At 32.4% G+C, this 12,603-nt stretch overlaps 1 protein-coding gene across 1 annotated transcript; it reads left to right on the top strand.

Moving 5' to 3' along the window:
• Positions 1–395: 395 nt before the first annotated feature.
• LOC121119796 (uncharacterized) lies at positions 396–7,627 on the top strand. Its single transcript, XM_040714591.2, has 6 exons — positions 396–751; positions 800–876; positions 5,062–5,165; positions 5,233–5,352; positions 6,856–7,270; positions 7,331–7,627. The coding sequence occupies exons 1-6, from the start codon at positions 622–624 to the stop codon at positions 7,421–7,423; spliced, it is 939 nt and encodes a 312-aa protein (XP_040570525.1). The 5' UTR covers positions 396–621; the 3' UTR covers positions 7,424–7,627.
• The last annotated feature ends 4,976 nt before the right edge of the window (positions 7,628–12,603 follow it).

Raw genomic sequence — 12,603 nt, 5'->3', positions numbered from 1 at the left:
ATAATAATGACAACTACCAAGGAAAAGAAACATTCATTCTTCAGTTTACCAATTCAAAAAAAAAACCGGGCGAGCTAAAAAATACAATTGATTTTCCTTACTCCCCATATTCCATAGTCGAGTGGCGAGGAGTTTGGCAATGAATGAGGCCACATGTTTGGAGGCAATAAATCGATGAGGATTTCTTTGCACCAAACTTGAGTTTGGTTATTACCTTATTGGAAGGTACTGAGTTTTGTAGCTAATAACCTTTTGGTACTTCAATTTCAATCATGTTGACGTCACATAAAATATAGTGTACATTTTATTATTAGAAAGATAAAATTTTGAAAACACTATATCCTTAATTATAATCTTTAATATCTTATGATTCATGTTTATTACAAATATTTCTTATCAATAACTTTACCTTCAACGACTAATTTATTTCTCCTTGTTAACTTACATACAATGAGGGGGCACATCGTATCTACATATTACACATACAAGTCTTATCTTATCTTCTATTTTAAGCAAATGTTCCCTTAATAACAATGATTACTTCAACTTTGTTTTTTATAGTTTGTTTTATTGGAGTGAATATATCATCGACCAATTAAGTTTAAAATTATAGAAACAGTCATGTGGGGATTTATTGCTGTACTCCTGCCGTTTCACATCCTTCTCAATCCGCTCCCTATCCACGCAGTCAATATTCAAAGTGTGTCTATTTCAGGTGTAGGTGAAACTCCGGAGAAACCTGTAAATGAAGGTAATTCAATGATCATTTAGTTAATTGCATACACATAAGAAACCCTAGGTACTGGAGATGAAGCCGTTCTCCGATGCGAAATCTCAGGAACATGGGATACTTGCAGATGGAAACATACCTTTGTGGTAAGTTAATATTTTTCGAACTCTTTATAACCAGTGCTGTGTCGGTCCTTATTTAGGACCGAGCAAGGACCAATAGGACAGGTATGTATGTAACTATCGATCCTTGGAATTTTTCATAAAAATATCAATGGTTTGTTAAGCCAAATAAGGTTTAGTGCTAAGACTGAACTGAACCGAATAAATAAGGACCGACACAACCCTATTTATAACACATGTCCTGAAAAGTCCCTTAAGAAAAAAAAACATTTTTTTAATTCACTCAATGTGTGAAGCCTGGTACTTTTCAGTCCAAGTGTAATATGTGGTGCGTCAATAATCTTGACCAAAAATCATTACAAGGAGAAAATCCCAATTAATTTATTTACTTCACATAAACATACAGCTTAATATTCAATATACATAAATGAGTCTATTCAAGGCTTTACTGAGTGGCCCATTAAAATCTGAGCCCTTTGAATTTTAAACTTGAACAACAATTAATTTATTAACTAACAATATAATTTTAACAAATCAATACCATAAATAGATGTGTGTATGAGCTCTCATAACCATGAATGGTGCCGCAATGATTACTTTTCTCGACTTGTCCGTAAGCTAAAGAGCTTAGGGTTGTTTTGTTACTAATTGTTTATTCTTTAATTTATATAAATATGAATTAATTTAAATCCCTCAATTTCTATTGAATTTGTAAGTGTTCAGATTTCAATGAACATCCGGTACATTCAAATTCGTAGGATGAGTTAAGATGGCCCAGAATATTATATATTGATTAAAACCTTCATTTGATTCATGATATTTAATTTGGATCCGATAAGGCCCCTTTAAAGTAAATTTCAAATTTTTAATATTGTGACGACCAACTTGATAGAAAATTCATCCAATAATACAAATGTAATCCAAAGCCAATTTTGAGAAAAATCCGCCTAGCTTATTTTTATATTGACGGGTAATATATTTGTTAGTTTTCGGACTAAATCGAAAATATTTTTTTTTTGGGGGGGGAGTCCCATATGTACAGTTATTTCGTTACATTTAGAAATTCCGACTGTGGAACGAAATTTCCTTATCTTAAACAAAATGACGTGGGACAGGATCAAGGCCGGATTTTACTATAAAACGGGCCAGACAGATTTATTTAAAGTTGTAGCGGTCAAAGACTGGTCTTGGATTTTTTGACGAAAATCTAATTCTTAAATTGAACTTGTATACAAATACAAATGGTACACTTTGCAACCAAAAAATTAAATAAAAAATTTTAATCAAGTATTTACGGTACACTTTTGATGAGGATACTACAATTATAAATAATTAGTTTAATGTTCTTTGATTGGTTGGAAGGAGTTGCACTGATAAATCATACGAAAACATTGAGGTAGTACAATTACTCCATCTAACCCAGGAATCTTGGTGTAAAGTACATATACATACATATAGTATATTTCTTTCTCTAGGAATCAACTGGGTCCAAACCTACGCAGTTAATTCATGGACAACGCGCTCGAGGAGAAATTATTCTCTTGAACTCAATGTGTCTATAATATAAGGTTCACTTACACTTAATCAGTGTAAATCCATCTGACCAGTTAAAGGAATATAAAAATAGATGAACCTGATTTGAACGGTGACTTTTCAAAAACTTACAAAAGCTTTTTTTTTTGCGCGAGTTAAATAAAAAATAATTTGAAAGGTCCGTGCAAAGTCCAAGAGACGGCACTACTGGTTCGTATCGAGGTTATTTTTAGTTAGTAGCATCTCTTGGAAGAACACACATCAATTTTCAGCCAGATTGGTCTGTCTCTTTCTGTTTGACATTTGTTTGAATGAAAATTACTAATTGTGCATCAGTATTTTTATGCACAACATGACAAATCAGGAAATTTAATTGAACATAAATTGTACAAATTATAACATGTATAAACAGCCCGTTTGTTTTCAACTTTTTTCGAATTTCGATTCCGGCTAGTGCAGAAAAGTTGTCAATTGTTCAGAAAATAACCTAAGCTCAATTTTATTGTTCTAGGATGTCATCCGTTGGTCGCACATCTCGTTCAAAGTATGAACGGAGACAATAGTTCCTTATTGCGTCAATAAAGATTAAATTAACGTATTAATCATTATTTTGCATTATTTAATTATAATAGACATTATTATAACCTACAAAAAAAATCAATGAAATATTATTCTAAAGGTGACCTAGGGAACAAAAAGAGAAAAATGGTGCAGGTTATACGTTAAATGTTGTAAATATATTTTATAGGTGAAAAAATGATTTATTACAAAATAACTGAAAATGCCTTCTTAGTATCTTATTTGACTTAAAATGAGTACTTCGTCTTTTGCCATATCGAATTTGATCGAGATGTGCGACTATAAACGACCTCGTAGGACATTGCAATTTTGCATTCGTATTTTTAAACCATATCACAACTTTTCTGCGCTAGCCATAATCAAAATTTAAAAAAAGTTGAAAACAAGCCACTCTAATGGACAGATATTCAGAGTTAGGGACAAGTATGTAATGTGTCAGTTTTTTATCTAGGACTGTGACTGTAGTCCCGTCCAATACAGTCTGGATCTAGTCTAGTTCAGTCCTGAATATCAGTCCTAAGAACCTATAAAGTTTGGTCCTGGATTATGTTACTTAACTTTATTTTTACTTGTGTATAGTATAAGAACCTCGAGACTGACTTGACTTGGATTCCAAAGCTGATCCTCACCTTTACCCACCTCTCCAAATATAAATTATCTAGGTTCTTACCAATTTCAGTCCTTATTGAGCAATGAAGACTGGACTCCCGCCCCTTTTCGGTTATGTTACTTAACGTCAATCAAATGTATTTCTTCTTTTTTTAATCACTTCTATTACCGCCAGTCCCAAGGACTGGCGGTCTTAAGAAATTGTCCCAGAGACTGAACAGCTGGTCCTTTGACTGGTCTGGTCAAATATATAAGGAGTGGCACAACAAGGGTAGGAACTTGGACTCGAGACTTGCGACTCGACATGAACTCGAGTCCCCATTTTGAAGACTTATGCCTCAACTTGATCATACAATAAAAGACTCGAGACTTGACTTGGATTCCAAAGCTGATCCTTGCCTTTCCCCACCTCTCCAAACATTCTAACTGTATCTGTATGTAATTCATATCTCTATTATATATATACATTTTTTAAGTCCAAAACGTTACAGTTGTTTTTGGAAGTCAAGGAGACTAGATAAGGGGGTTGAGTTATAAATTAAAAAGTGACTCGCGTTTCAAAAACAATTAATTAAATGACGAAGTTTTTTGAATTTATTGAAAATCAAAAAGATATGGGCAAAATAAGAAATCAGTGAAATTTGGAGTTTCATTTTTTTATTATGTGCAAAAAAATGTATTTACAATGGAATACTGTATTCCTAGATACAATAAAGGTTTCACAAATTTATCTGTTTGCATATAAAATTGACACATAAAAATTGGTGCTTAATTAAAATATCTGCCACTTTCTTACTAATTTTTCCATTTTTTTAATTTTTTTTTATTTTCTTCTCTTTTTTTTAATTTAACGTCATTTTTTAATTTTTTTAAGAAAAAATACAACAAAACGATGAATTTTCTACATCATTTTAGTTTCTTATTTTCTAAAGAGTATTTTTAATTTCTTAAATATTTGATTACATCATTTCTTCAATATTTGCACAAATTAACCATTTATCGACGACATTATTGTCTATAACTTATTTGCTTTTTCAAGTGTGAAAACAAAATTGGTAGGTTTGTGTTCCTCTTTGCAATGCCAAAAATATTTCTTAAACTTTTGTTACAAAATTAGTAAAAAAATCGTTTTTCCAATTTTCTTTGCAAATTTGGATGTTTTTTGTTCTTTTAGATATTTATTAACAAAAATTAAAGTTGGAATTTTACTCTAGACAGATTTGTTCATTCATAAATGTTGATGTGTTATTTGAAGTTCATAGCACATTTTTTTTTAAATTCATAATAATACATATATTAATAATGTTGTCCCGCACCGAAGGTGTCAAATATTAAGAAGAAATCACATTGACCATTGCCAATGTGATTTCCCGCTCCATTCTTGGCTCGAGCATCTCCGGGTAACCCCTGGCTAGTATATAATATATATATAACATGTCAAAATTTGGATGATTAGAAATTTAGATTAATCAATATTAACATATTTAGAAAGAGAATACTGATACACAAAGCCTTTTCTACTGCTCAATTATCCAAGGGACAGCCTCGAATACATGCGACCCAGAAAATGTCGACACGGACTATAAAAGGAGGTAAAAATAAATTATTGTTTTAGGTTGTCTAAAAAATATAAATCATACGTTTGTACATCTAACTTAGAATCAAAATTGAAGCCAAATCATCTTCCTGCGAGCTGAAAATCAGTAATCCCAACTATTTGGATAGTGGCGAATGGGAATGTTATGTATCAGGGGGTGCAGAATCCAATTTTATACGGGGGTTAGTTCATATATTAATCGTCAATAAATGGTTCTACAAGACTCTAATAAGTGGAGTTGTAAATTCTAAACACTGCCGGTATATACGAGGGTTGTTTGAAAAGTTTGTAAAAAGACCGAAGATGGCACCTACTAGCACGTATTGAGATTATTTTTAGTTAGTAGCATCTCCTGGAAGAACAAAAATCAACTTTCAGCCAAATTAGTCTATATTACTCTGTTTGGAATTCGTTTGAATCGAAGAATCAGGCTGAAAGATTAGGGGGACTGTCTTTTGAATTCACAAGGACAAATCAAAGTCGGAATAGGAATCTGGAATAGGGTCAAACTATTACATGTGTATGTTGTTAATCCTTATTGGACCATTTGCAAATCGAGCTTCAAGAAAAATGCCCACAATTGACCCCCCAAAAAAAAAAAAAAAAAACACACATTTTCCATCACGACAATGCACCAGCTCACACCTCAGCAATTTTGGTTGCAAAATTAATGGAAATAGGGGTTTAACTCGAGACGCACACAGCACTAACAACCTTACACACCTTCATTCTTCTTTCGTCCATCACCATATCACGGATTTTATCAATGATTTCTGGAATAATAACCTAAACAAAGCGTCCATAACGTTCAGCGTCACTTGTGCCCATATGGCCACTCCAAAAACTTTGAAACATCTTATATATTGTTCTAATCGAAAGTACAGAGTTCCTCATAGTTTACACAAACTTTTCAAACGAACCTCTTAAATAAAGAAAGTAAGCGAAAACATTGACATTGTAACCCTGACAATTTGAAGAATGTTTGGGAAGAGCACAGCTTAGTTGTCATGACGTTTTATCAGATTAGCTGCAAGCAGTTATAAGAGGATGGAGAGAAACAAAAATCCCACTTCGTATCTACTATGAGCATCGATAATAATAACTCCGATTTGTCGATCCTCAATTTCAATCCAAGTCCAACAAATCCTCAGTGTTATTTTCCATTTTTCATGATTACACGCCCTTCATACATAGATGTTATCTTCTCAAGAATAAAGAATTATAATTTTTGGGTCATTTAAAAACGACGTGATCATTTTTTTACATAATGTTTACCCCCTCCCCACTCACCATGTGGAGATATGGGTGACTTTCGGAAATATAATACTGGGCCTAATTTAACGTTTTTTTATCCAAAAAAAAAAATTTTAAGACAAAGATCGATCCTTTTCTTTAATTTACGTCTCATTATCCATATGACGTCTTTATACCACATTTACCTATTATTCAGGTATACAATGTTTTAAGTAGACCCCCTCCTTAACGAGGATAGACGTGTTTTTAAGTCTTACCCTTCCCTCAGGTGCACACTTGGTTAGTGAATGTCTCTTAACAGCTATGGAAATTACAAAACACTGTTCAAATTGTCAACTACAAAAAATATCGAGCACTAAAAAATCCTTCGAATTTACAACTCTACAGTAACATGGTGTATTTTTAATTGCTAACATTATTTTCTATTGTAGAACAACTGAGATTTTTGTATCAAGACGGGCAGAACTATACATTTCAGAACCTGATATGGAAACAAATAGCAATCAGTACATCGTACTTGATATGGCAAGTAGTCGACCCAAGTTGTACGCAAAATGCCGAGCTTATCACGCCATTCCATACCCTCAATTCCGTTGGTATGTGAATGAGGTCAATCCAAGGAATGAAATCAAGGGTCAGGATGCTCAAATCAGTTTACGACCACCACGAACAGACTCAAGGGGGCAATATACTGAAGGTTCATTGGATTGGGGTCCAAAAGATCTTTGTCAAAATTACAATATTGAAGCAGATCTTTGCAAAAAAGAAGAATTTGAATTCGATTTACTTTGTATCATCGATCAAGCAGAATACTATATGGCTGAGAACGAAGATAATGTTCAAAGGGTAATGGGAAATTGTTATATGTCTCTATGAAATTGTTATAAATTGTAATTTTATATTTAGGTTACAACAAGAGTTATTGGAAACTCGAGCAGGAGGATCATTGCTTCTGGGATCATGATATTGGTTGTCTCATGCTTCGTAGCCTTTTTTTAATTAATTACTAATCTTTAAAGACATTTATCTTGGTCCTTTTTTTCTCAATAGGCAGTAAACAATAAAAATATTTGTAATAATATTAAAGCAATATATTATTAAATGTTCAATTTCTTAGACAATTTTGAATTTAAATAGTAAAAGTATATTATTATTCACACCATGAATTCCAAATAAAGATAATTGATTATTTTTTACGAAAAATATACAGCGTATTCATTCACCTACAGATTACACAATAAATCGAAGCAAGCTCCATAAGGTCAAACTTATGCTGGAATTGTAAATCGTAAGCATTTTCAGTATGAAAAGAAAACCCAACAAAAAATATGGTAAACCTGACATTTTAAAATGTTTCAAAAGGAGAGCAGCTGGGCTGCCATGATGTTTCATTAAATTGACGCTAGGCAATTTTGCCTTAAACAATTTTGCCTCAGAACATTTTTCTTTAGACCATTGTGTCTAAAATCCATTTTGCTTCAAGAATATTTCGCCTTAATATATATATAAATGAGATTTATACTTCGTTTTTGTTGTTTTTGGTTAAAATTAATGTACCATGTAATTCTTTAATCAAAATATGTAATATTTATTAATATAAACGCATGAAATGATTGTTTTCGGTTGGAAAATGATGGTATCATGGCTCAAAATTTCAATACATACACCAACAAATCTCAGTATGAAATGAATTCGAACCAGAGACAAAATGGATTATAAAATTAAGAAGAAAAAAAATAAGAAAGACATAAGTAACAAACACGGCAACAATTCGAATAGAAGCATTGCTAATCACTTATGATTTGGTAATTATCATTAGACATGATGGGTTATTCACACTAGAAAATACTCCTAGATTGACAAACATGTATAATATGAGGCAAGAGCATAATTCCATAATTATTCCAAAAGAAAACAAACATTCAATACATTTTATATTAATAAATATTTCATATTTTGGTTTAAAAAATTCCAAGGGAATATCCATTTTAAGCCAAAATGATAAAAAAGTACAAATTGCATTTATTCATATATTAAGGCAAAATATCCTTGAGGCAAAATGGCTTTAAAATAAAATGTCCTGAGGCAAAATAGTCTAAGGCAAATTTACCAGGCACCATTAAATTAGCTGCGTAAGTTTGCCTCCTGGTCGTTCTTAGACAAGAAAATATACTTTATATATGTATATGGACTTCGAAAAAGATTCCTAGGTCAGATGGAGTAAATGTAATACTATAATGTTTATGCACCGCTTGGCAAGACAAGACTTAAAACTTAATGTCTACAAGATAACTCCTCGTCAGTGTTTGAAAAAAAAATGGATCGAGTAAAGCATGTGACCCAGTGCAAAATCCTTCTTAATGTAGCGTATTTAGAAACTACAAAGGTTCTTTTTACCTTCCTTCTTCCCCTCTTAATCTTATTATTATTTAATATGTGTATGTGTAAAGTACTGTTTTAGCTTATAATACAATAAATAACTGTAACGTTCATGTATTAATCCGAGTAGTGTCAAGTAGCAATGATGTCTATAATAATCTTGTTTATATATAACCCCTTTTAGTCTCATTCTTCCACGCATTCTCCTTGTTTCTCTCGGCCGTCCTGGATTCCTGGTATTGAATAGTTTGTGTCTTTCAACCTCGTCAAGACACAACACCTAACAAGCTTGAAAAGCAAAGACTTTTGGCTGTCAGCATCCCCAACTGTTCTCCCATAGACATTAATATTTTTGGGGACCTTAAGGGGAAGCTTTCAGGAGTACGTAACACAACAAAGGAACGACTGAAGATTGCTATCATCACTGCTTGAGCTAACCTAGAGTTGATCTTTGTAAAGAACTACTGTGTAAAGTTCCGTACTAGGAAGGAATTGGTCATTAAGGCAAAGGGTGGATATATTTTCAAATGTTATATATGGTCAAAATACTTGAAAAAATTTCAGAAAATGATTATGTATACAGAATTATTATATTATACTAATAATTATAATATTAATGTTTCGTTGTTGTGGAGAAAGATCATGATAATTATAATTATCTTTCTATGATAATAACGATGGAGCAGGGAATTGACTATATTTTATACAACATATACTAATCACACTATATCAATCCGGTAAAGTAAGGGGATCCACAAAGTCTCGTCATTCTATAACTTAGTAAAGATGGGTTGTTTAGTCAAATAAATTACTGTTTTGAGATTAGAAAACCAAAACAGTTTTTTTTTTCCCCTTCATTATCCATTAATATTTCTTGTGCACAACATCTCCCTCTAATAAAAAATATAGTTTGCCGCTTACCTTAGTAAAATTGAATAAAATTAATTTTATTAGTCAAATGCCTTAAGAAAGCTCCCCCTCCACCTGTATTGCATTTAATTGGATCTCCTATCACCTATTCTTACTTTTCCAAATCCCTCGGAGTTCATATTTTTCCATTTGGATATCCGAGCAACACACCTTCTGATCCTCTCTTCATGTTCTGTTCAAGGGATCTCGTCTTTGTGTGCCTCACTCGATGGATTTCATCTTCTTTAATGAAAGGATCGTTCATTGTGCAGATACCTCTTCCCTTTCAAGGACTTCGATAGTGACTTCTGACCTCGTGAACATTGGCTCTATGTTCAAAATTACATAAATTCCTCCAAATCTTCTACGGAATAATCGTATACTGCTATAAGAACTAATGAGTTCCATTAAAAGGCAGAATAATCCACTCAAAGCCAAAGTGCGGAACAGAAAGAGTTATCATCGTCCATCCACTGCTCCTACATTGAAATTCTGAAGTTATTTTGTTCTTAAGTCAACTCTGCTTCGTCTTTTACTCTAAGAAAAATATTTCATTTATAAGAGTCCTTCAGTTTCCTTGATGTGTATAACGCGGAAATAACTTATATCAATCACAATTTTCATTTATAAGGTGGAGTTTGTGGTGTATAATGTTGTGTCTTCCGTAGATTGCCGAGGTACCAATTATTTATTAAAAGGAGGAATCCATGACGAACGGAAGAAATGAGGAGAAGCAAAAGCTTGGAGGAATAAGACAAGGCTTGTTTATAGGAGCATCTATATTCTTACTAATACAAAAACCTACTCTGGTATTTACATAGAATACATAACTATTTATACTTATAAAAAGGTAAAAACAGTACTTTACAAATATATATACATACAGAAAATACAATAAATAAGAGAATAAGAGGGAAGGAGACACAAATACATTACATATGGATAATTACCCATTTAACTTGGGCCCTTGGTTTCTTTATTACATGTGTGCCTCTTTTGTCATTGGAAAACGAGTACAAGATAATTCTAGATTCCTAACGACAATGTGCCTCTCTTTTCTTGATAGTTTAGTTTTGTCTGCATTGCCAATTCTATTCTGCTAATAAGTATATTTATTTCTCAATAAAAACGTCTCATTTCATTTTGTATTTGCATTGCATTGACAATGCAGACAAAACAAGGCCAAAATTGGGAAAATATCAAGTTTCGAATTCTTATAAGTAACTCATATTTTCTAAACTAAAATTTTATTTAAACTTCAAATTTGAAGTCAGAAATACAAAATAAGCAATGATTTTTTAGATATTCTCATTTTTGTAAAGGTATGTCACATTTAACGGAAATTAAAATATGTATTCATCATTTTCAAATTTTACAAATGAATCAATTAGTCTAACACCTGTGGTTTGAGAACCTATAGTTGTTTTGTAACAAATGGGACCTTGATTTAGTCAATACCAAGTAGCTGCTAGTAATGTGATTGTGCAAGATCACGCGTTCCGAAACATGGACATCTTGCTCAAAAATCGAGTTTTTGTTGGTTGTAAAAAAAAATCAGAAATATTAAGTACTTTGACTCTAAATAGCTCCAAAAGCGGTTTATAATGCTTCAATAGCTCCTAACGTTTTTATGCACCATCCATTTTACTGTAAAACGGTACTTTTTTTCACATGTAAATATAATTAAGGAGTAGGGGTAATATTTTTATTTATTTTTAAATCTTCCTGCACAAGAAATAGTATAAATTAGGTATCAATTTAAAGTATATTAAAATAACAATAAAATGATGGATAAATCAAGCCGTAGGCCTTTCCTAATAGTAAATATGACTGCCTAAAGCCAGGAATTCATCAAAAAGTGTGCATTTTTAATTCTTGATTGTCACTTGAGACATATTTTTTTAAAGGGACATTGCAAAAGTTATTCAAGAAAACACTAAACAGACAGATTATTTGCAAGTCCTGGCCACTATCTATCATTTTAACATAAATAATGGTCTTTTCAATGTACATAATAGACTTGATTTTTGAGCAAAATTGGTCACAAATTCAAATTTCTTATATAATGAGGTACACTTTAATTCTAGTAGGTTTCTAATCATTTAAACAACCCTTAGCTTCTAGAGATTTCTGAATGTCATTTCCACTCCTGCAGCCTACGACACAGCATTAATCGGAGTAGGGAAAAAGTCCTTCGACTGCAAGTCCACGTCGAATCTCAAGTCCTTAAATATTGTCATCTAATCCTCAGATTCATTTAAAAGCTCTTTTCAATTGCATAACTATAAAATGGGGTCCATAGCGTTAAGGCTTTTCTTGAGAGTACAATATACTAGCTTTGGATTCCAAGTCGAGTCGCATGACTTAGCTATGGAGTCCAAGTCAAGTCTCGAGTTTTTCATTTTGAGATCGTTCTCAAAATATGGACTCAACTCCCAAGTCACAACTCAAAAGCCTTAAGCCCAATTTCCCGCCTCTGGCAATAATTGGCCATTGTATATTTAATTATACATTTATTATTATACTATTAATTATTATAATAAGTTGGAAAAATTAGGAAGCTATTCACAAATGTATCTTACTCTGTCTAGTCCGTGGAGCCCAGAAAAGCAGCAATGTTGATGGCTTTACTGACGGAGTTAATTTTATTGTCTGAATTTATGCAATGTGATACTAAGATCTTGTTTAGCTCGATGTCGTTACAGAAAATTCTGAAGGAGAAGTCTTCTTCTACGTCCAGCCAAGATTCAATGTCTAACCCTTTCGTATATAAATGCATGATTTTGATAAGTGCATTTTTGAGGAGTTTTAAGCAACAAGAACCCTAAGGACAATGATTGAACTATGCTATAATTTCGTTGTCCAGACATTTGAAAAGCATAAGAAAGTAC

This window comes from Lepeophtheirus salmonis, chromosome 6 (genome assembly GCF_016086655.4).
Source record: "Lepeophtheirus salmonis chromosome 6, UVic_Lsal_1.4, whole genome shotgun sequence".
Taxonomy (NCBI): Eukaryota; Metazoa; Arthropoda; class Copepoda; order Siphonostomatoida; family Caligidae; genus Lepeophtheirus; species Lepeophtheirus salmonis.
Note: the sequence above shows the minus strand (reverse complement) of the source record. Positions and strands in the feature narration are given on the sequence as shown.